Source organism: Bos indicus, chromosome 1 (assembly GCF_029378745.1).
Source record: "Bos indicus isolate NIAB-ARS_2022 breed Sahiwal x Tharparkar chromosome 1, NIAB-ARS_B.indTharparkar_mat_pri_1.0, whole genome shotgun sequence".
Classification (NCBI taxonomy): domain Eukaryota; kingdom Metazoa; phylum Chordata; class Mammalia; order Artiodactyla; family Bovidae; genus Bos; species Bos indicus.
The window spans coordinates 59,692,094-59,713,283 of record NC_091760.1 but is presented as its reverse complement, the minus strand read 5'-3'; the positions used below and the strand labels follow the sequence as shown (position 1 = coordinate 59,713,283).

The window sequence follows — 21,190 nt, the reverse complement described above, 5'->3', positions numbered from 1 at the left end:
GTGTGTTGTATTTAACCTTTAAGAGAAAGACTTCAGTCTTACAGAGCTCTGACTTGCTTTCACTAGGGCTGTCTGTATGTGTGAATGTATGTCTGGATGAGTGAAAACTACTCATGCAAGTTTGAAGGTCTCTTTGGCAAATTTGACTGCGTGTTCAGAAAGTTTCCAATCAGAAAGCTGATTCAGTGTAAAGCATTCCAAAAACTTCCTGAGGCACCTGTTCGCATGAAAAGATTGGATTTCTGCTGGAGGTGCTCAGAAGGCAGTGTTTATAACTGAAGATCTCTGTTTGGAGTGCCAAAAAAATGAAAAACATTTTGGCCCCCGAAAAACCTTCGTAAATGTTCAAAATGTATCATCAAACAAAAGCTTCATTTGGATTCAAATGCGTGTATCTCAGCAGATGTGTCTAAACTAACTGGAATCCCACAGGAGCAGCTGAACTGGATTTTGGTATGTCTTGATAACTGAAAGAGTTATTCTTAGACTTTGGAAGGACAAAAATGGTCCATCTGTGAAGAACTGTAATAGAGACATGGCAAAAAACAGCATCCTCTGAAAGAGTTTATTTATGGAATTTAGGACAAGTTGGACAATCCTGAAAACATTTTGGGGTCACACTAATTTGCAGAAGAAATAGAGCCAACATGGGATGAAATAAGTCACTACAGATCGTTATTATCTTATGGCTTTCTATTAATTTTCTAATAAGATTCCGTATCAGTTAAACAGTAAATAGAGCATCTTTGATGTAACTAAATGCTCTCATTATCCCCAGAGTGTCTCACATTTCTCTTTATTCTACTTCCTATAAAGAATTATATATTTACCTTTTTATCACCAACAGTTTAAACTTGTTTTTCCTGCTATTTCATTAACAAAGTAAACCTTTTACTTATTATGTGTGGGTTCATTTCTTTAAAGATAGCCTTTCCCTTCTTTCCTTCTCTGAGTTAATTGACACATAATTTCTTTGGAATTATTTTTATCACCTATGATACCCTCTTATTTAGAGGTTTCAGTTCTTAATCCCACACTTATACATTAGAAGGCCAGTCAATTTTTTATTTGCTCTTATTTCCTAGAGTTTCCACATAGTATATCTGGGGACACGTTTATTTTTTAAAATCATATATCTTGGAATTTCATGTCATAATCTACTTTTTATAAAATTATCCCTCTTTTTAATAAAAATTATCCTTTCCCTACAATGCTAATGTAACTGGATATCTTCCATGGCCACTTGATGCAGCAAGTTCTGGAAGTCACTCTTACCTCATTCACTCCTGCCTTCTTCCGTTCAGTCACACATTAAATGCTGTCAAACCCCTCCATCTGTGCCAAGACCTCAGCTAGGGACCAGGGCTGAAGATACAAACAAAATACTGTCCCCAAATTTTAGGAACTTGTGGTGTTCCCACACACTTTCACCAACTTTTAAACCTGTAAAAGGGACAGGCGATTACAATATGGAAGTGTCTGACAATGCACAAAAAGCTCCCAGGCTCCTGAAGCAGTGGGAAGGGCTTCTCAAGAAAGGTGACATTAGACCTGGATCAGGAAGGAGTAGGTGTATGTAAAGCAGTGGAGGGAGTGAACGGCCTTATAGCCAGAAGGGACAGGAGCAAAACCACAGAGGCACAAAAAGAGCATGGTGTTCTCAGCAAACAGAGCAGTTCAGTTACCAGACTCAGACTTTCTTACAGTTTGCCTCATTTTAATATAAACTCACAGGACAGTCTGTATTTGAGTCACACTGCCTGTCATTAAAAGTCAGCTGGGCTGAACTGCATGTTCCTTTGGAGACATTTGCTTTCCAGATAAATAAGAAAGCAAGACACCACTTATTTTCTAATGGGTAAAAGTGCCTTTCTTTGCATGAGATCAGTAGATGTGGGCAAATATTAGGCAGCATCTAGAGATAATTTATTGATGAAATGGTTCAAAATAACTTTTCATATTAAGAGGTTCATTCCAGGAGTCACAGAGTCATCTAGAAGTGCCAGGCTGGAACTCAGTCACTGACTCGTGGTCCCTCCAGACTCTAGCAATCAATCCCTTGGCAAATCTGGTCCTCTGGCCCATTGCTCTGAGTCACACCATGCCTTTCACTCTGCCAGGTACTACGTGAATGTGCTTGTGATTGTCCGTGTGTAATTGTCAAGGCTGACTGCTGATCTTCAGGGTTCCATTCTTCATTTTGCCATCTCTCATCTTGCTGGAGCACATCTTTAATTTTTATCTGCAGCCGCTGGTGACAGTTTCATATGTGCTTCCTCTACTCGTGGCAAATTTCATTATATAAAATTAGTGTTCCTTCATATCTGTCAGGGCTTCTCACATTCTGACTTTAAAAAATGTAGTACTGTCTTCAGAGACAGATGTGTGATCAACTGGGAACATGCATGAGGAGTCTAGGAATTTCTTGCTTGAAGGTAATTTCAAGTCAGATCCTTCCACCAATCACTTCATACCAGGTACCATAGTAAAACCTCTCATTACTACATGGGCTGAATAAGCACAGCTGCTTTCTTTTTTGCTTTTCTTCGGCTCCTACATCTTTTGTTCTCTCTAAGGAACGTATTACAGTTAGAACTTTTTATCAGCAGTGAAAGAGAGTAAAGTTAAGCTGGTCTAAACCTATTATTATACACATGGGGAAACTGAGGCCCAAAGAGAACAAGGGTCATACCAAAAGGTTCTCAATATAGTGAGTAGAAGAGACAAACATATGATCTTACTCCTCCCATCCTCACCATACTGTGTTGCCTGTTACTGAGTCTGCGAATAAGAGAACGTACATTTTCTGAATCAGAAGGAGTCAGCACTATTCATCCTTCAGTTTACTGAATGCTTTCAATGTAGAGGACCCAGCCTAGGCATCAGACATGATACAGTTTTTCAATATAAACTGGAGCCCTTTGCTCAGAGACTTAGAGTCTCATGGAAAAGTTTAGACATATTCACACCAACCGCCCTGCAGGGTGGTTAAAGCTATGTCCCTATGTACCTGGATGCACCAGAGCATCGATTCACTCAATTCACTGGCTTGGCAACCATGTGTAGAGTACATCTTAGGTGTCTGGCACTACAGTGAGTTCTGCAGGGGCAGAAAGGTGGAGATAAACAGACCCTGCCACCAAGAATTCTTAGTCCATACCCTCAAATCACCATTATCTTAGAAGTTAGAAAGTTCACAAAATGTATTATAATCCAGTTAACATTAACATCCAGTTTAATTTATCAGGAAAGGTTCCATTTGAGCTCCCTTGAAGGATGAACAGAATTTTATTGGTGGTGAGGCATTAGGAAAAGGTATAAGGTGTCTGCATTCTGGGACAAAGCTGTGGTGGGGTTTTAGGTAGGGGTTGCCATGATCTGGACTTTGCTTTGGGAAGATCTAATCTAGCAGCAGGGATGTGGGACATGCTTGTACATGGAAGGAGGTGACTAGAGAGAAGACAGAGTCCAGGAAGCTTTGTCAGTAGTTCAGATTATTGGTTACCTGGGGGCGCTGGTGAAAGGGGAATGGGGAGGATCTAGACTCAACAGCGTTTATGGATGAGGGTGGGCAGGTCCAGGAGTTAACAGAGTATTAGATAAGAGAGAAGAAATCATCAAAGACAGTTCCAAGAAATCAAAGAAAGAAGATGAAAAAGAAGTAACTAGAGGACAGAATACAAGTCAATTTTATACAGTGCTGAGTATGAGATGTCTCTGGTGTCTCAGATGGTGAAGAATCTGCCTGCAATGCAGGAGACTCGGATTCGATCCCTCAGTCAGGAAGATTCCCTATAGAAGGGAATAGCTACCCACTCCTGTATTCTTGCTTGGAGAATCCCATGGACAGAGGAATCTGGAGAGCTACAGTCTATGGGGTCCCACACAGTCAGACAAGAATAAGCAATTAAGATTTTCACTTTCACTGAGTATGCGATAACAGGGGTAGACCCTGTGGAGACAACTGACATTGAGTTCTAAATAGGGTTCTGGAGTAGAGCAGGAGGGATTTGAAATTAGGAATAGCAAATGCTTTGACCGAAAGGGCCATATTTTAAGTCATGAGTGTGAAGTAAATTCAAAAAAGATTTAGTTGAGAGGAAAAAAAAATGAAAATAGAACCTTCAGAAATATTTATGCATTGCATGATAAGAAAGAGAAAATGGTGAACCCTCAAAGGAGGGAAAGAAAAGATGGTCTAAGACATAGCATATATACAAAAATATATGTAAGGGAAATTTGAAAAGCAGGACAATTGAGAGAGACCACCAGGTAGAAGAAGGGTCAGTGGTGTTGGGTGCTCAGACAAGGAGGATGGGTAGATTCCTGGAGGCTGCTGAGAGAAAAGAGTCAGATGTGTGACAAAAACACCATACAAAAGGGTTCAGGAGCAAACAGAATTGAATAGGAAAGCAACAATTATGAACCAGTTTTTTTTTTTTTTTAAAGCTTAATACTTTAAAAAGAAATAATGAACAGGTAATGCAAAAGCAGGGTATGAATATTTTTATGATACAGCAGCCCCAAGCCCATTTATAGACTGAAAAATAAAAACCAGTGTTAAGGGAGACTCTGCAATTAAATAGGCAAGGTGAGAGAATTAGATCTCTCATTTTACAGGGCAATTGGGATGATAAATGTATGTAAAGGAAATTTGAAATCACCACCCAAGCCCAAAGAATCAGTAATTTTATTACATTAATTCTTTCTCTAATTCTTTCTCTTCCCTGTAGCTAATAAGAACTAATGTTTTGCAAGAATTGTTACATCCTCTTTGGATGACTTCACAAATATTCACTAACCCTCAGTAATCTCTGAGCATTAGGTAGAGGACAGGTATTATATACTTTGAGCCTTTCAATTTTCTAAAAACTTTTAAAACAAGTTATTTCAAACCATAATCCATTTTTAAAATGCCACGTTCTGTGACTGTCTTTCATGATAGATCCAATTCAAGTAGTTACTAACAACAAGCCTGTGTGGTGTTCTCATCGTCACAGACATCGTCAAGTTCATTATTTGTGGGCCATGTTTAACTTGTTTACTTAGTCTGTATTGTTCTCTTTGATGGTTAAAGACTTCCCTAAGGCCACAGTCCCCTGGAAACAAAGTATCTGCAATTCCTCCTACTTCAGGGTGGTGCTCTGGAAACAACTAAATGAAATGTTATTTTGCTCTGCTATTAAATTACTGTAAAACTAAGTAAGAAAATTATTTTATCGCTACAAGAAATTATACAAACAGCCACATGGAGGAATTTTGAGTATGAGCTTTTATAATTTCACTGGGAACAGTGAATTCATAGTTGACGTCAAAATGGACCTTGAGGAGGTTTTCCTTTCCTCTCCAACTCCAGAAAAGAATTCTCCCTGACTCATTTATCCTCAGTGGTTTTAGCTAGGTTCATGTTATCAATTTTACACCAAAATCTCACACAGTCTTAGATGAGGGCAGACATAATTTTTAGGAAAGCTTGGTGTGGCACGTAGAATATCACATAAAGAATTTCAAGAAGTGGTGACTAAATTAACTTTGCCATTCAGTTTTCTGCCGTAATCATTTCCTTTCCTGTATAATCACTTATTGTCTCTTTGCCTCATATCTCAACTGGTACTTGGATATAAAGGCGATAATGAAAGGAAAGTGTATATAAATTTGAGCTACAGAGTGTAATCCCACATCTTACGGAAAATGCACTTGCAAATTCTGAACTTCAACTCTGAGAACTTAACCCCATGGAAGAGGAAGTCTATCTTTTTTTTTTTTCAGGGAAATATCATAGGAAAAACCCCACTCAGGCCTGGGTTTTTGTTGTTTTTTTTTTTCTAATTTGAAGGAAAAAAATCCCTAAATCTAGCCTATTCCATTTTATTCCTGACTTCAGGTTCCAGAGGGGTAATTGAAGCAGCCTCAGACACCTGGGCTGACAGGCCGAGCAGCATTCCTCCGCAGCCTTGATGTCCTCCAGTAGTGACAAGGGGCTGAGGCTTTAAGCAGAGGGCAGGGCTTCCCTGATAGCTCTGTTGGTAAAGAATCTGCCTGCAATGCAGGACACCCCAGGTTCAATTCCTGGGTCGGGAAGATCCGCTGGAGAAGAGATTGGGTACCCACTCCATTGTTCTTGGGCTTCCCTTGTGGCTCAGCTGAAAAAGAATCTGCCTGCAATGTAGGAGACATGGGTTCGATCCCTGGGTTGGGGAGATCCCCTGGAGAAGGGAAAAGCTACCCACCCCAGTGTTCAGGCCTGGAGAATTCCATGGACTGTATAATCCATAGGGTAGCAAAGAGTTGGACATGACTGAGCGACTTTCACTTTCACTTTAAGCAGAGGGTAACCTCTCTCTCCCGGCTTCCCTGGTGGTTCAGGTGGTAAAGAATCTGCCTGCAATGCAGGAGATACAGGTTGGATCCCTGGATCAGGAAGATCCCCTGGAGGAGGGCATGGGCAACCTACTCCAGTATTCTTGCCTGGAGAACCCTATGGACAGAGGAGCCTGGCAGGTTAAGGTCCAGGAGGTCACACAGAGTCGGATACAACTGAAGTGACTTGGCATGCATGCACCGTTTCCCTCCAGAGGAGGAGTTCCTGACCTGGAGGCCTCAGGTACTCCACCAGCACCATGACTGCGCCTGCGTCTCAGAGTCTGTGAACTCCCTAAGAAGATAGGCACACAGATGCAGGCCAGTATGGACACCAGTGTGTAACTTTGCGTAGACTGGTGTCAGGGAACTAAAAGAAGGCAAGAGGCACTTCCCCAAGACAAACCCCAGTCAGAACCTGTGTCCTCAAACCCGCCCCCTAAAAGGAAACTAAGATTTAAAGGAGAAAGTCGGATGTGGGTTCTCAGGGTGCCCGCAGGGGACGGGCAGGTATGCTGACAGACTTCGAAAGCTGTTTCCTGAACATGTTGACGATGGACTAAGGGTTTGACCCTGTGTTGCTCTCACCCCATGGCCGACTTCAGCCTATACAAGAAGTTTACGTGCCTTTCCTTAACCTCCCTATGTTTCTGTGTCCTGGAGGGCATGATGAGAATGACAATAATGTACGGACTAAAAGTGATGCAACGTAAGTGAAGCTTGTAGCAAGTTTTCCATCCCTCCCTCCTGCTGAGAGTGACTGAGACAGAAGCCCTGGGTCTGTAGGAGGGTCTACTCTCCACTTCAGGAAAAGGCCATGCCCTTCTCCTCGTCCTTTCTGAGATTCAGGCCTGGGCAGACAGGGAAGCCTCTCCATCATCTTTTTTCCTGCTTTTATTCCCCTGTTTTTCATGTGTTTTCTAAATATTGGAAGAGAACTAATACGACTAAGCATTTACTTTGTGTCAAATACCTATCATTCTTACAAAACACTCCATTTTACATATAAGGAAACTGGCTCAGCAAAGTTTTAAAAAAAATGTTCCTGAATCTTTTTTTATGGACTTGGAAAGGTTTAGCCAATTATCTACATTATAGTGTAGTATTAAGCTACTCTGTTCTTTCTTGTCCTCAAGTATATTCTAATCTGTGAGATATTTTCAAATTATGGAGATGGGATGAGTGTATAGTCTGTCCTCAGAGTGCATTGTGGAACCCATGGCTGTCCCTCCTGTGCTCAGGCATCTTTTCACTCTCCATCTCCCAGCCCTATTACCCAAAGAGGCCAAAGCATCAGGTCCTGAGAATGGGCACACTGCTGTGCTGCCACGTCAGAGAGAGAAGAGGGCCCCTTCTGAAATGACACGTTTACAACTAAAGAAATGCACCTATTATCTTTTTGAAAGATGGTCTGCCTGATGGCTTCAGAGTATTTTGAAATAAATCAAAATAGAGGTAAAGTTAGAAGTGTAAATGTGTTTTAGTGCCAAGGAGGATTGCCCTTAATCACTCAGCTCACTTACCTTCCTCCTTTCTGAAGCAGTTTTCAGCAGTTGGGGAAAAAAACATAATCCTAAGAAATTCAGTAAGACCTGTTAGCTCATCGTACCCAGTGAGCCTTTCCTGTCCCGTGGTGCCTACGTGGTTTGAGGTAATGGGTGGAGATAACTTCAAGCATTTGCTTCTCTCAACTGTGGAGCCCTTTTGCTGCTGAGTATAGAATTCCAGAGACACATGGGTATGGAACTTGAGCTATAAGGCTTTTAGTAATAGTCGCAGATCAAATGCTTAACTAGATTGTATGCAAGTCAGTATAAATCCCAAGTCAGAGTTTTAAAATAATAACTTACTGAGTCATGATTTGTACATCTCATATGCTGTATTCCTTAAATCACATGTTGATGGCTAATCAGCAGAACCCAAAGATGCAAATTAGATGATACAATATTTACAGAGAAAATACATGTGTAGCTTGCAAAGTAATGATCCTGGATCCTCAGGGTTGCAATTCTACCAAAAAAAAAAAAAAAGATACCAGTTGCAATCTGAACTCTCAACATTGTATCCAAGAAAGGAATGAATATAACAATAGAGAGAGTTTCAGGAGAGAACTTCGTGGTTAAAGGAGTGTGGACCTTCGAGAGACATGTTTGAGAAAGAATCAGAAGAAACACTAGGTAAGACAAATTAATTATTCCTAGTCCTCAAATAATATTCTAAAAGTTAAATTATTAAATCTTTATTTTGTCTGGGTTGAAGAGTTTGTTAGGGCAGAAACTCTATCTTGTTCATTGCTGATTTCTTAGCACCTAGCAAAGAAGTGCTTGGTCGTAGTAGGAGCTCAGCAAATCTTTATTGAGCAAATAAATGAATGAATGAATGTGGTAGGGAGAACTGAGCAAAAGTGGGAGTGCGTTTGCGAGCATTTCTCCCGTTTGTAAAAGTAGAGTTACTGATTTTTCACCTAGTTGTTTTCTTTCAGCAGACCAACAAAACAAAGTGTATCACAGATACCCACTGGTTTTTATGCTGGGAAAACAGAACCACTTTCTGTTGGATGTAGGCTGCTACATGTTTTGATTCGAGTAGCAATATGGGAGGGTTAAGGTTGACTTTGTAGGATAATCTGGTGCCTGTTTTTGATAGATATCATGAAAATAGACACTTATTTTCAAGATGCTCAAACAGATGATTAGGCAAAAGCTCCAGCAAACCTTGAAACAACAAAAAGGAAAGGTTTTCCCACTCCCACTTCTCATTACTGTACCATCCTGCACAGCTTTCAGCAACCCCACACCCCCGTCCTGGTCTCACCCTTTTCCCAGGTCTCAGCTTGGCCTAGGGAGTACAGTGTGTGTCAGTCTAGCAAAGATACGGTTCCTGAGAAATCCACTCTGCACCCATGCTCCCGAGCCTCTCTCAGGGGAAGGATGTAATGTGATCTGCAGCAGACGGAGCTGGCCCAGGGAAACAAGCAGTTGGCATGGAATAGAATCCTGGTGCCCTTCTGCTGAAAGGGCCGTCCAACTCTCTGCCCACCCTCCCTCCACTGGCTGGACAGTGGAAAGATGTGTCAAAAAACAAATGCCTGGCTGAATGCAAGAGAGGATTATATGAATGAGAGATGAGTTCGTGCCTCCAGAAGCCTCCGCCATCCCACTTGAATAGAAAGCTAACTTTGAAGCCACTCTGTTCTCCATGGCACGATTTCGTACAGACTCAGCTTCAGAATATGGTTGCCATCTGCTGCCAGCGCACAAGACTAAGGAAGTATTGGGGAGGGTAGGAGGGGGCCAGGCAGGAGGAAAGAAGAGAGACACTCAAAGTGGGCTAATGATCTCCTTTGTGTTGGAGTCCAGGTTTCAGAACATCAGTCCTGTCCTTCAAGAACAAAACATCAGTGTGTCTTAGACCACACCAGGCGCCGGCATATCAGATAAGACCTGGGCTGTGTGGTGCTCGGTCACCGAGCCTTGAGAAGTGCTCAAAGTGAAATGAAAGGAGTAGACTGAGAAGACTGAAAGGAGAAAAGCTTAGGGTAGAACACAATCAGGAGGGCTCTGCAGATATGTGTTAGGGTTACAGTAGTCCAGAAACGAATCTACTAATTAAAGAAACAGAAATCAAAGGCTATTAGAAGAAATGAGACACTTCTCCTTATACTTTGAATACATGGTGATCCTTTAGTAGAAACTCAGGGTGAAAGTGACCTGGCTGTTGTGTCCTGTTGCGGATTTAAACAGTTGATTAAGAGTTACAGATGGTGTACTCGAGGCATGGCTGTGTGGTCCTTTAAAAACAAAAAAGGCTGTTAAGCAAAGCCAAGTAAGACCAGAGAACATCTCTGCAAGGCAGTGACTAGCTCGTGGATCTTCGTAGTTTCCCTGATATTATCTGTATAAATAATTGCTATGGCACAGAATCATATTGCTAATTTATATACTCAAATGACATGCCAGAGAATAATTATTAACCTGGGGTATACACTAGTGAAAAAAATATTACTGTTAATTTTGCTTTTGAGAAAGTTCAGCTCGTTGAAAGCAAGTACTCTTATAGTCAGGAGTAGTTTTGAATCTCCGGTTTGAGAATTTGCAAGGTGGGGAGATAGAAATCCTTTTGGCCATACAAGGAAATAATCTCATCAGCGACGTGTGTAATATAAGCATTGACAATCCTAAGCATGCAAAAATCACTTTAGGGAGCACAAAGTAATAGCCCAGCAGTATGTCACACCCAGTGCCTTGGTGTGGCCAAAACAGTTTATTTGTTGCTGCGTGAGCTCTGGCCTTGACTCCTGTCTGCCATCAGGAACAAGTCACACAACTGTGACTCAACCACAATTAGAATATTAGTAATGCCCGTAATCTATCTTGTATGCTGTTTCTCTTCTTAGGAACCCTGTTCTATTTTATTTGTCCTACAACATCCTTGTGAAACACAAGTATCTCTTTTACACATGGGATAACTAGTCCACCAAGGAATAACTTAATTCTTTGTCTCTAAATATGAAATGATTGATAAGCATTATATGGCACAGCTCATTTTACTGTTTTTCACATTATTTCAGGTTTCCCAAGCAAAGGGCATGTTTTATCTTTCTCATTATTATTTTTAATTGGTTTTCAGAAAACTTGAGATAAAAACAGAATTTAACAAATATCCCATGGAGATATTTGGTGTTCTCTTTCCTTTCAAGAATAAATTAAGACCTTCTCCACTCCTCTCTCCTGACTCTCTCGGCAGATAGTCAAAATCCCATGCCAATTTTCAAATGAATAAGGGTTCATTCTATTAGCTGGATCACAGTCCCCCTGCTAAGGAAGCCCAGCCTTGTAAATTCATGTCTGGAATCTGTAGAAGTTACTTTTGATTATAAACTTTAACAGTATGACCTGAAGGTTTTTAAACAGTATTAATATGTGACCTGGTTATGAGTTCAGCAATAAATTTCTACCTCGTATGCAAGAGGCCAAAGAGAAAACTGGTGTCTTTTATTCTCTCTGGTGACCCACACTAAATGATGCATATTTACTTTGCAAATGAGGACACCCAGTGGCCACCAAGTGAAAATATTCTAAACAATCCCTGACACTGTTTATGCAAATATAAATACCCATTGTCAAAGCTGATTGATAGATCATCTCTGTAACATCTGTTACCAAGCAGTTGAGCTTCCCTAAGTTAAGCAAGAGTGGTGGGAGTTCAGTCTTATCGCTTTGGTACCACTTCACAGATTGGCCATCTCTTCTCATTTTGAGTTGCAAAGTGTGGCTCAGCTTTGAGTTCCACTGCATGTGAAGACATGACTTGAGGCCCCAGTGAGCTGCCTCTTGGCGGGGAATGGAACCAAAGCAATGCGGATGGTATGACGTGTCAAAAATCACAAATGAAGAAGCACAGATTCTGGGAAATGCAGTGAACACATAAAAAACCATTTGCCTTAGAGCTTGAATTCATACTGAACACTGAACTTCCCCAATGAGAAGGGGTGCTGCGGTAAAGGACAGGGGAACAGCATTGCCCACAACTGCAGGGGTGAAAATAGCCTTGGGCCTAGAGCCTGTAGACACAGCTCAGAGAAAAGGAGCATCCTCAGGACCCATACGTTGTCATCAGCATGTCTGGGATATGCAGGGGAGAAATGAGCAAACAAACGCTTAGATGAGACCTACTCAGTGGAAAGAAGTGTGGTGGGCAAAGTGAGGATTCGATGATCTGTGATGAAGCTGTAGTTATAACAAGGCAAGGTACCAGCCTCCAGGAAGCTGAGAGCCTTCTTATAGAGATAATATGTGCTTAGTCACTCAGTGTTATCCAACTCTTTATGACCGCATGGACTGTAGCCCACCAGGCTCCTCTGTCCATGGGGATTCTCCAGGGAAGAATACTGGAGTGGCTTGCCATACCCTCCTTCAGGGGATTTTCCCAAGCCAGGGATCGAATCCAGGTCTCCCACATTGCAGGTGGATTTTTTACCATCTGAGCCACCAGGGGAGCCCAATAAAACTGGAGTGGGTAGCGATCCCTTCTCCAGGGGAACTTCCTGACCTAGAAATCAAACCAGAGTCTCCTGCATTGCTGGTGGATTCTTTACCAGCTGAGCTATCTGGGAAGCCCTCTCATAGAGAGAAGTCAGGCACAAATGAAGAAAAATGAAGACAGAATGATCAACAACACACTGTTAAGGACTATAAGAAAGTTCCGATCTATCCTACAACATTGAGGTACAAGAAATGTTTCCTTACTTTTCTATAGAAAATTAAACCAAGGTCCCTATCAGTAAGGTTAGCAAAAAATCTAGTCAAGTTTCAGGGCTTCCTTCCCCTCTCTAGACTTGTACAAGACTCATGAAATCTCAGGAGTGGTCAGATTCTTAGTCTATAATAGTCTTCATCATCAATATTCCTTGTCTACCTAACGAAGTTGCCAAATTGACTGGTCCATCTGACTGCCCAGCACTGCTGTAGTAGTGGTCTTTACTACTGAGTATGGACCCAGCCCAAAATCATCACTGTCCCTCCCAAGTGAGCGCTTTTTTATTTCCAGCCTCCAAAAGTGTGCCAAGCAGTCAACCCAACTGGAGTCATGTACCTCACACTTTGGCACCTTCTTCATTTGAGGGGAAGCTGGGCTCAGAAGCCACAACTATCAAGGGAGCCCAGAAATGAGGGCAAGACTTGGTCTTTTTTAATTGCCTTATTATTATGAAAGTTTTATAGTTCCGTTAAAAAATAGAAATTAATGTTTGTTTCTTACCTCACTATCAGTGGGAACTAGGAAAAGAAAGAACTCAGGATGGAGTTCAGTAATCAAAGAAGGCTCCACAGAACAGAAAAACTTTGAATTGGGTTCTTTAAATGGTACCTAAGATTTGTTAAGTAGAGAAAGCATGATAATCTTAGGACTCAGGACAAATGAATGTACTACATCAAGATATCTGCAAATGCAGGAGACCCGAGTTCGGTCCCTGAGTTGGGAAGGTCCCCTGGAGAAGGGAATGGCAACCCACTCCAGTATTCTTGCCTGGAGAGTCCCATGGACAGAGGAGCCTGGCAGGCTACATATAGACTACAGGGTCATAAAGAATTGGACTCTACTGAACAACTAACACACAGCTTCTTGAATTAATGCAGAGATTTTATCTGGGGAAAAATAAGAAGATAAGATCAAATCAAATTGGTGAAATAAGTCAAGATAATTAAAATGTTACCTATAGCAATAGAAGACTCTTAAACAGCTTATTATCTTTTACCCTATAATATGTAAACAATATAATAAAACATTATATAAAAGATACAATCAAGAATATAATAAAAATAAGATTAAAATATAGACCTTACTCCTAATTAGAATAATTGCAAATTATACCTTCCACTTCACTTACTTACCAGTGCTTTCCAAGTTTTTAAGTTCTAACAACATTTATTTAGACTCTTCTTCATCTCAGCATGAGCCAAAAAGGAACTTACATCTTATTTTTTCTTAAGGAAATCCTGTGCCTGTTTCTATAATGTATTACCCTAGGTGGGCTGTTGAGATGTAGTTTCTGCTACTTTCTTAAACTGGCCCACATCAAATCACCTCTGTTCTGTCTTAATCAGTTATCCAGCAAAACAAATTTACCTCTTTCCTTGGCTTTTCCTTGTTACTTTGAGAAGCTGTATGCTGTATGTCAGTCATATCCAACTCTTTGCAACCCCATAGATCGTAGCCCATCAGGCTCCTCTGTCCATGGGATTCTCCAGACAAGAATCCCACTGGAGTGGGTTGCCATTTCCTTCTCTAAGGGATCTTCCTGACCCAGGGATTGAATCCTGGTCTTCCGCATGTAGAAGGCCTTCATTCCTCAGTAGAACAATCTATCATGGCTCTAGTCCACACTTTCCATACCGAAAAAGTTTATCCATCTCCTGCCAACAAAGAGCTATGCTTAAAAACTGGTTGTCACAATGAAAGTAGCCTATTTTTTTCTAGGGAGATATAAGCAAAGAGAACATTTGAGCATGAATCTGAATGTCTGCTTTGAAAGCAGTCTCAGAACAGTGAGCAGCAGAGGAAGTTTTGGGAATTGAGGAACTCTGTGATTATTTCAGTCGAAAAGCTTTTGTAAAATGACACTATAGGGTTCTGTTTTCTCACTTATCGAAGTTCAGATAAAAGTTTTCCCAAAGTCAAAAAATTAATTTCTTACCTAACTATACTTCATCACCAGTTGATGATATTTTCCAAAGGAGTGCCTCAAGTCACTGCAGTTAAAATTTTGTTTTTCCTCTAAAAAATAAGTATATGATGATGAAGAGATCAAAAGGAGAATAGATTAGTAAGCAAAAAGATGCTGGTTTTTATGTAAACACTTTTTAAGTGTACAGTTTCCTCCTAAGCAAAATAAAGGACTTACTAACTATGCATTTGAATATATAGACCCTTCTGTCAAAGCCAAGTTCAAACTGCATACTTTGTGAATTTAAGTAGATCCTTTTGTTCATTTTTTCATCCCACCCACAGATGCAGTATCTCTGTGTTTTCGTTCCTCAGATTTCGTGAACAAAGGAAAAGGTTACAATAGGGCAGCAGCTAAATTTGTAAGGAAAGAGCTTTAGGCAGGGGGCGGGGGGGGATCAAACCCCTAAAGGTGTCTCAAAAGGTTTACAGCATAAGAGGATTTAAAGGCATCAACCTCAGATTTCATTGACTTTTTCCCTTAGTCCCAGCAGGTCCTCCCTCTTCAAGAAGAAGCCGTTTCACTGCAGCTTTAGAATGAGGGCATAGGTGTCTTTCAGAATGTTGTCTAGAATTACAGCTATCCAATGCCTTTGTTCACAGAGTTAAAACTTAGCTTTCGCCACTTGTACTGTAAGACAGTAAAGGTATTTGAACTTTCAGCCTTTTGTTCCACTGGAATCAGATGCTCAAAGTATGTAAATTCATAAAGTATGTGGCTTGATAATACCCCAAAATGAAGTGTTAACTTATGTTTATAATTGGTCCCATAAAGTTAATGTACAATTATTTGTTGATTAATTGTTTGATAATAAACTCACCTCATAACTAAAAGGATTTAAGTTGGCTTGAAAAAATATTCAATACATTAATAAATAGGAAAATATATTTGTGTATGGCTATAAAAAGAAATCAGAATAGAAGTGAAATAAGGAGTTGAATGAGGGCGAGGGTAAATTTTACATAGAAGAGTGCACCATAGGTCCTACATAGTTGCTAAAGTGTGGCCTAATTTTATTTTTACTCTTTCAAGTAAAAATGTAATGTTAATTCATCACAAAACTTTCATTTATTCATTTATGTTCATACATTTATTCATACAACTGTAATGCTGATACTGGTCCCTTCATTGATTTTATAGTTACATAAGTATATGAAATATGCATTTTAAAATAACGTTTTATTTTTTATACAGCGTTTATGGGGAAAGACTTGGTGACCCACTCCACTATTCTTGTCTGGAAAATCCCGTGGACAGAGGAGCCTGGCGAGCTATAGTCCATGGGGTCACAAAGAGTCAGACATGACTGAGCAACTAAACAACAAACATGCATTTTTAAAGCTTACTTTCCATTTACAGTTATTACAGAATATTAGCTGTATCCCCCACGTTGTACGATACATCCTGGAGCCTGTCTTACACCCAGTACTTTGTAGTTCTCACTTCCTCACACCCTATACCACCTACCCCATGGGTAACCACTAGTTTGTTCTCTATATCTGCAAGTCAGCTTCTTTTCTGTTATATTCACTAGTTTGTTGTATTTTTTATATTCCATATATAAGTGATATCATACAGTATTTTGGAGAAGGAAATGGCAACCCACTCCAGTATTTTTGCCTGGAGAATTCCATGAACAGAGGAGCCTGATGGGCTACGGTCCATGGGGTCGCAGAGAGTCAGACACGACTGAGCGACTATCACTCAGTCACTCATACAGTATTTATTCTTCTCTGTCTGACTTATTTCACTTAGTATAATGGCCTCCAAGTCCATCTGTGTTTGTGCAAATGGCAAACTATTGTTCTTTTTATGGCTGAATAGTATTCCATTATATATGTGAAAGTGTTAGTTGCTCAGTCGTGTCCAACTCTATGTGACCCCATGGACTGTAGCCCACCAGGCTCCTCTGTCCATGGAATTCTCCAAGCAAGAATAGTGGAGTGGGCTGCCATTTCTTTCTCCAGGGATCTTCCTGACCAGGGATCAAACCCAGGTCTCCTGCATCCCAGGCAGATTCTTTACCATTTGAACTACCTGGGAAACCTGGGTGTGTGTATATATATATATATATATGCTTCTTAAGGACCTTTAAATACTTAAAATGTGCTCCAGAATGAATGAAAGTGCATTACATGCGTGAATTAATATATGAATGAAAATTCAAGTAATACAAAACATACCTAACCAAAATATTGAGATCATAAATAAAATATCATTAGTAGTTTTAATATTTCCATCGACATGAAATAATAAGCAGTGATTATAAAATTTCATACAGAGTGCTCCCAACTTTTACAGGTTGTATATGGCTCAGATGGTAAAGCATTTGTCTACAATGCAGGAGACCTGGGTTCGATCCCTGGGCTGGAAAGATTCCCTAGAGAAGGAAATGGCAACCCACTCCGGTACTCTTGCCTAGAAAATCCCATGGACGGAGGAGCCTGGTGCAGGCTACTGTCCATGGGGTTGCAAAGAGTCGGACACGACTGAGCAACTTAAAAATATATATATATATATAAAATTACTGAAAATATGTTTGAAAGTCAAATTTCTGAAAACTGAAGAATTTATTTCAGTTTTAGGAGAAGAATTCTGTTACCAATCACTAAAAAAAAAAAAAAAAAAAAAAAAAAACATGGAATAGCTAATGGTTCCTGTAATCCAGGCTATGACAATCTGGAAGACAGGGAAAACCCTCATTGGGAGATAGCTCAAAGCACCCCCTGCTTACCAGGAATGGGTAAGCGTATGAGGCATTTGCTTCTCAAACGCTGATGACCTTCCCACAGTTCACCTACAGAGGCAGTGAGAGCAGGGATATGCTAGGTGTGTGGATCCAGGGGGCTTCCAGGTGGTTCAGGGTAAAGAACCTGAAAGAACCTGCCTGCCAAGCAGGAGACATGGGTTTGATCCCTGGTCAGGAAGATCCCCTGGAAGGAAATGGCAACCCACTCCAGTGTTCTTGCCTGGAAAATCCCATGGACAGAGGACCCTGGTGGGCTACAGTCCATGGGATAGCAAAAGAGACAGATACAACTTAGTCACTAAACAACAACAGATGGAGCTAGGGTAGAAGAAAGTCTTTCTCTGCCTACTGCTTCCCACTTGCATTAGTGATTTCCTCAGAGCCACCCTGTGGAGATGCCAGGGAGATAGAGAGGGGAGGGACATACAGGACCATCTGCTCTAGATGGTGGAATCTGTGAGCAAGCAACCTCTAACCTCCTGTGGTGCAGAGACTCCGCAAGCATCCACCCCAGGCAAAGAGGTAAAACACACATGACTGAGGTCAGGCATCTGGCAGGACAATGGATGTAGATTTGGGGAGAAAGGGGCCATAGTTGCACATGTATCCCAGCTTTCTCCAGTAAAAACTGGATTCTTCCCAATGGGATCAGCTTGGGAAGTAGCACCAAAATGTGAAAGTTCAACATGATCACTCATCACCTGATAATACGAAAGAGCAACTTGGGTGTGCGATTGAGCACAATCTGGGAAAGGGAGTGAGAAGAGGCTGGGTGTGGAGGCCTGGCCACCTGGCCCTGTTTCATGTGCTGACCCACTTAGCACACATGAGCCTGGTGGCCCAGATTGAAAACTCGAGGGCTCTTTGGCCCTGACATTTGACTTCAGTCTGTCAACCAAAATTCATCTTGGTTTTAATTTGAGAGCTCGTGTTTCTTTCCCAGCCACAGAGTCTTCCAATTCCCATCTCTCTCTACAGCATCTCGCCCTTGCACTAGTCTCATTTTATATATCTGGACTGAGAAAGGACTGGATTTCACACCTAATTAAAAGAGATTGTATTGCCTGCTGTTTCCTTTTCTCATTCCTTTTCCCTTGTGCACAGGCAGCTTTTTTATTCTAGTGCTTAGTCCTATCCCTGGACACCCGCCGTTTCAGGGACAGGCAGGAACTGGGTTCCTACAACATAGACAGCCAAGCCCTCCATCAGCTATTTCACCACAAGCAGAATCCCCCTCCGGTGTTCACTCCTGCCTCGCCTCATCCATACTGTGCTCACCCGCAGAACACCATCACTTAGAGTACACGATCACATTCAGGAATAGAATTCCTTGCGTGTTCCAGTGAATGCCACCACAGGCTGACTCTATATTTTTTACTCTAGTGGAAAGAAGATGGGTTACTATTTTAAAACACGCAGAGAACTATTTTTGTCAGTTTTTTTTTTTTTTTTTCATTTTACCCCATCAGTTCTATGTTCACACCACCATGGGGGATTTTTGGAGGGAATGGGGGGAGGAAGTGTATCGTGGCGTCCCCAGATGCACAAAATCTTTGTAAAGTTGTATGGTTTTGTAGAGTCGAAGGTTGGTGTTTTTTTTTTTTTTTTTGAATAGCCCAAATGCCTATTCACTGCCAATCTAAGAAAGAATGGAGTTAGCATTTTCACACCATTCCTTCCTATACAGTCTCTGAATAACCATCTAATCAAGATTTGTTTTCAATGGGGAACAAATCTTCTACAGTAGAGTATTTCAGATTTATTCCGTTGGAATCTATACATTAATGCCCACTGGATGAAAAGGACCTGTTTCACAAAAGCCTGGACATCGCCTTGCTGTGGCAGAAACTCTTTCCCACTGTATTAGTGTTGAAAATGAAAGAAAGCCTGGGAAAGGACTTGCTTCAGCATTGTGTGCTGGAGGGCCGAGGCATGCTTGAATGGACCGGCAGGGTCCCCCGTCGCATCTGTACACATATCAGCAAAAACCGATTCAGCCTTTCACGGCTGCTCACTGTGGTACAGGACCAGTGCACTCAGAGATCTTTAAAAATTGTGTCTGCAAAAATCCAACTAGGTTGGTCAGGTCAGGCTGTATATGTGTGCAGGTTTTGTCTCTGTGGTTTTTAATGAAGTTGGCAACAGCATTACTGAAAAAATCATAACTCGGATTATTTAGCAGACAATTTTTTGTTATTATTGCTGTAGATTTACCTGATTATTTAGACTTGAGTGGATCAGCCCAACAAGCAGTTTGAACTTTTTTTCATGAGTTTGTATGTGTTTGTGTGTGTGTGCCTGTATCTACAAATGTGTGTGATATAATGACAGCTCTTGTTGGTGACCATATCCATCTCTACAGCAAGCTCCATCATCACTTTCCGTGTCTTTATCTTTTCTTCTATGTTCTGAGAATTAGATGGCCCTCAGTCTTTGGGTAATCCAGATTTCATTTGTCAGTGATCCAGTATCATGTGATAAAAAGAGCATCAAAGGGACATGGGATCTAATCCCACCTCAGCCACTTACTAGCTCTGGAAAACATTGGGCTAGTCATTTAGATACTTTGAAACCCTCAACTTCCTTTTACATCAAATAGTAATAATAGGACCTGTCCTGAAAATATATAGGATTGTTATAAGGAGTAAATGAGTTTATACCTGTAAAAGTTTGTACACTGTAAAATGCTACATGGTTATTAATTATTATGATAATTGTGATTGAGCTTCTTCCCAGAGTTATCAGAAGGAAGACAATTCTTTGTCATATATGACAACTCAAGTGATATAGCTGTGACTGCTGCTATGAGCAATTGTGTGTTTAAAGAGTGTTTTTACCTGTGTGGAAAAAAAAGTTTTTAATAAATCCATCCTACTCAGAGACTTAGCCAATTTTAGTGCTTACCATTTTACTTAATGAAATGAAATGAAAGAGACCTTGGTGATGGTAAAATTGTATATAGACACCTCTACATTTTAGTGCCCGAACTCTCTTTTATCTCTTGCATTATTCCATTTATAAGTTTTTTAAAATGTGCTTTATTAGATGACTGAGGCTATGAGACAGCACACTAGTTTATGGATAGGTATAGAAGTAGCTGGAGGGTACAGTGAACAGGCCTTATTACGCACCTTTATGGCAGACCCATGGACACCTAAGAACCAGGCGTCATTCAGAGGCAAAGCATGCAATACAGTGAAGCAGGTAAGAGTGTGAACTCTAGACCCAGACTGCTAGGTTCAAATGCCAGCTTGACCACCAACTACCCGTGTGGCTTGAGTGGTTTCCCAGTTCCTCTGGCCTCAGTTTCCTCATCTGAAATATGGGGATAATAATACTACCGACATTACAGGATTGTTGTGAGGACTCAATGAAACAATGTACATAAAGTAGTTAAAACTTGACACTTAAAAAAAATTGCTCTTATTATCACAGTGCACGAGCATGAGGGACTCAGTAAGACATTAGAATATGATCTGCTGACTGATTTCCTAAATTTTCCTTTCTAGGTTTTTGGGGCCTTCCTCTGGTGCTGTGTTTTGTATTAACAGTTATAAAGGATTCACCTTGATTCCTTAACCTGGCAAGGACAATTTGTTTTATATAAAAGGAAAAATAGAAACAGTCATCTAATGAAATGTTTTAGACACATTAACAGACCTAATAGAAATTGGAAGGAAAGGGAATTCTCTTACGTAAAAATTTGCGCAAATCATATCACTCAAAGATAACATAGAGCCTGTAGGCAGCATTTATTAAGTTTAGTGGATTTCTGTGAGGCTGACTGAATGTAAAGTTGGGAGCAAAGGAAATGAATGAGTATATAAGGATGCAATCACAACAGCTGAACTCAGAAT

The 21,190-nt window shown here is 40.7% G+C and overlaps 1 protein-coding gene across 50 annotated transcripts in view; it reads left to right on the top strand.

Moving 5' to 3' along the window:
- Positions 1-21,190, top strand: part of ZBTB20 (zinc finger and BTB domain containing 20) — an 863,676-nt gene that overhangs the window by 803,432 nt on the left and 39,054 nt on the right. The window contains exon 1 of one of the 50 annotated variants that reach the window (XM_070794237.1): positions 8,341-8,537. The exons of the other annotated variants lie outside the window; for them this stretch is intronic. Within the exon in view, the coding sequence (XP_070650338.1) occupies positions 8,507-8,537 (31 nt within the window). The 5' untranslated portion in view covers positions 8,341-8,506. Of the gene's footprint in view, positions 1-8,340; positions 8,538-21,190 lie in introns of those variants that run through there. 50 annotated transcript variants of the gene reach the window in all.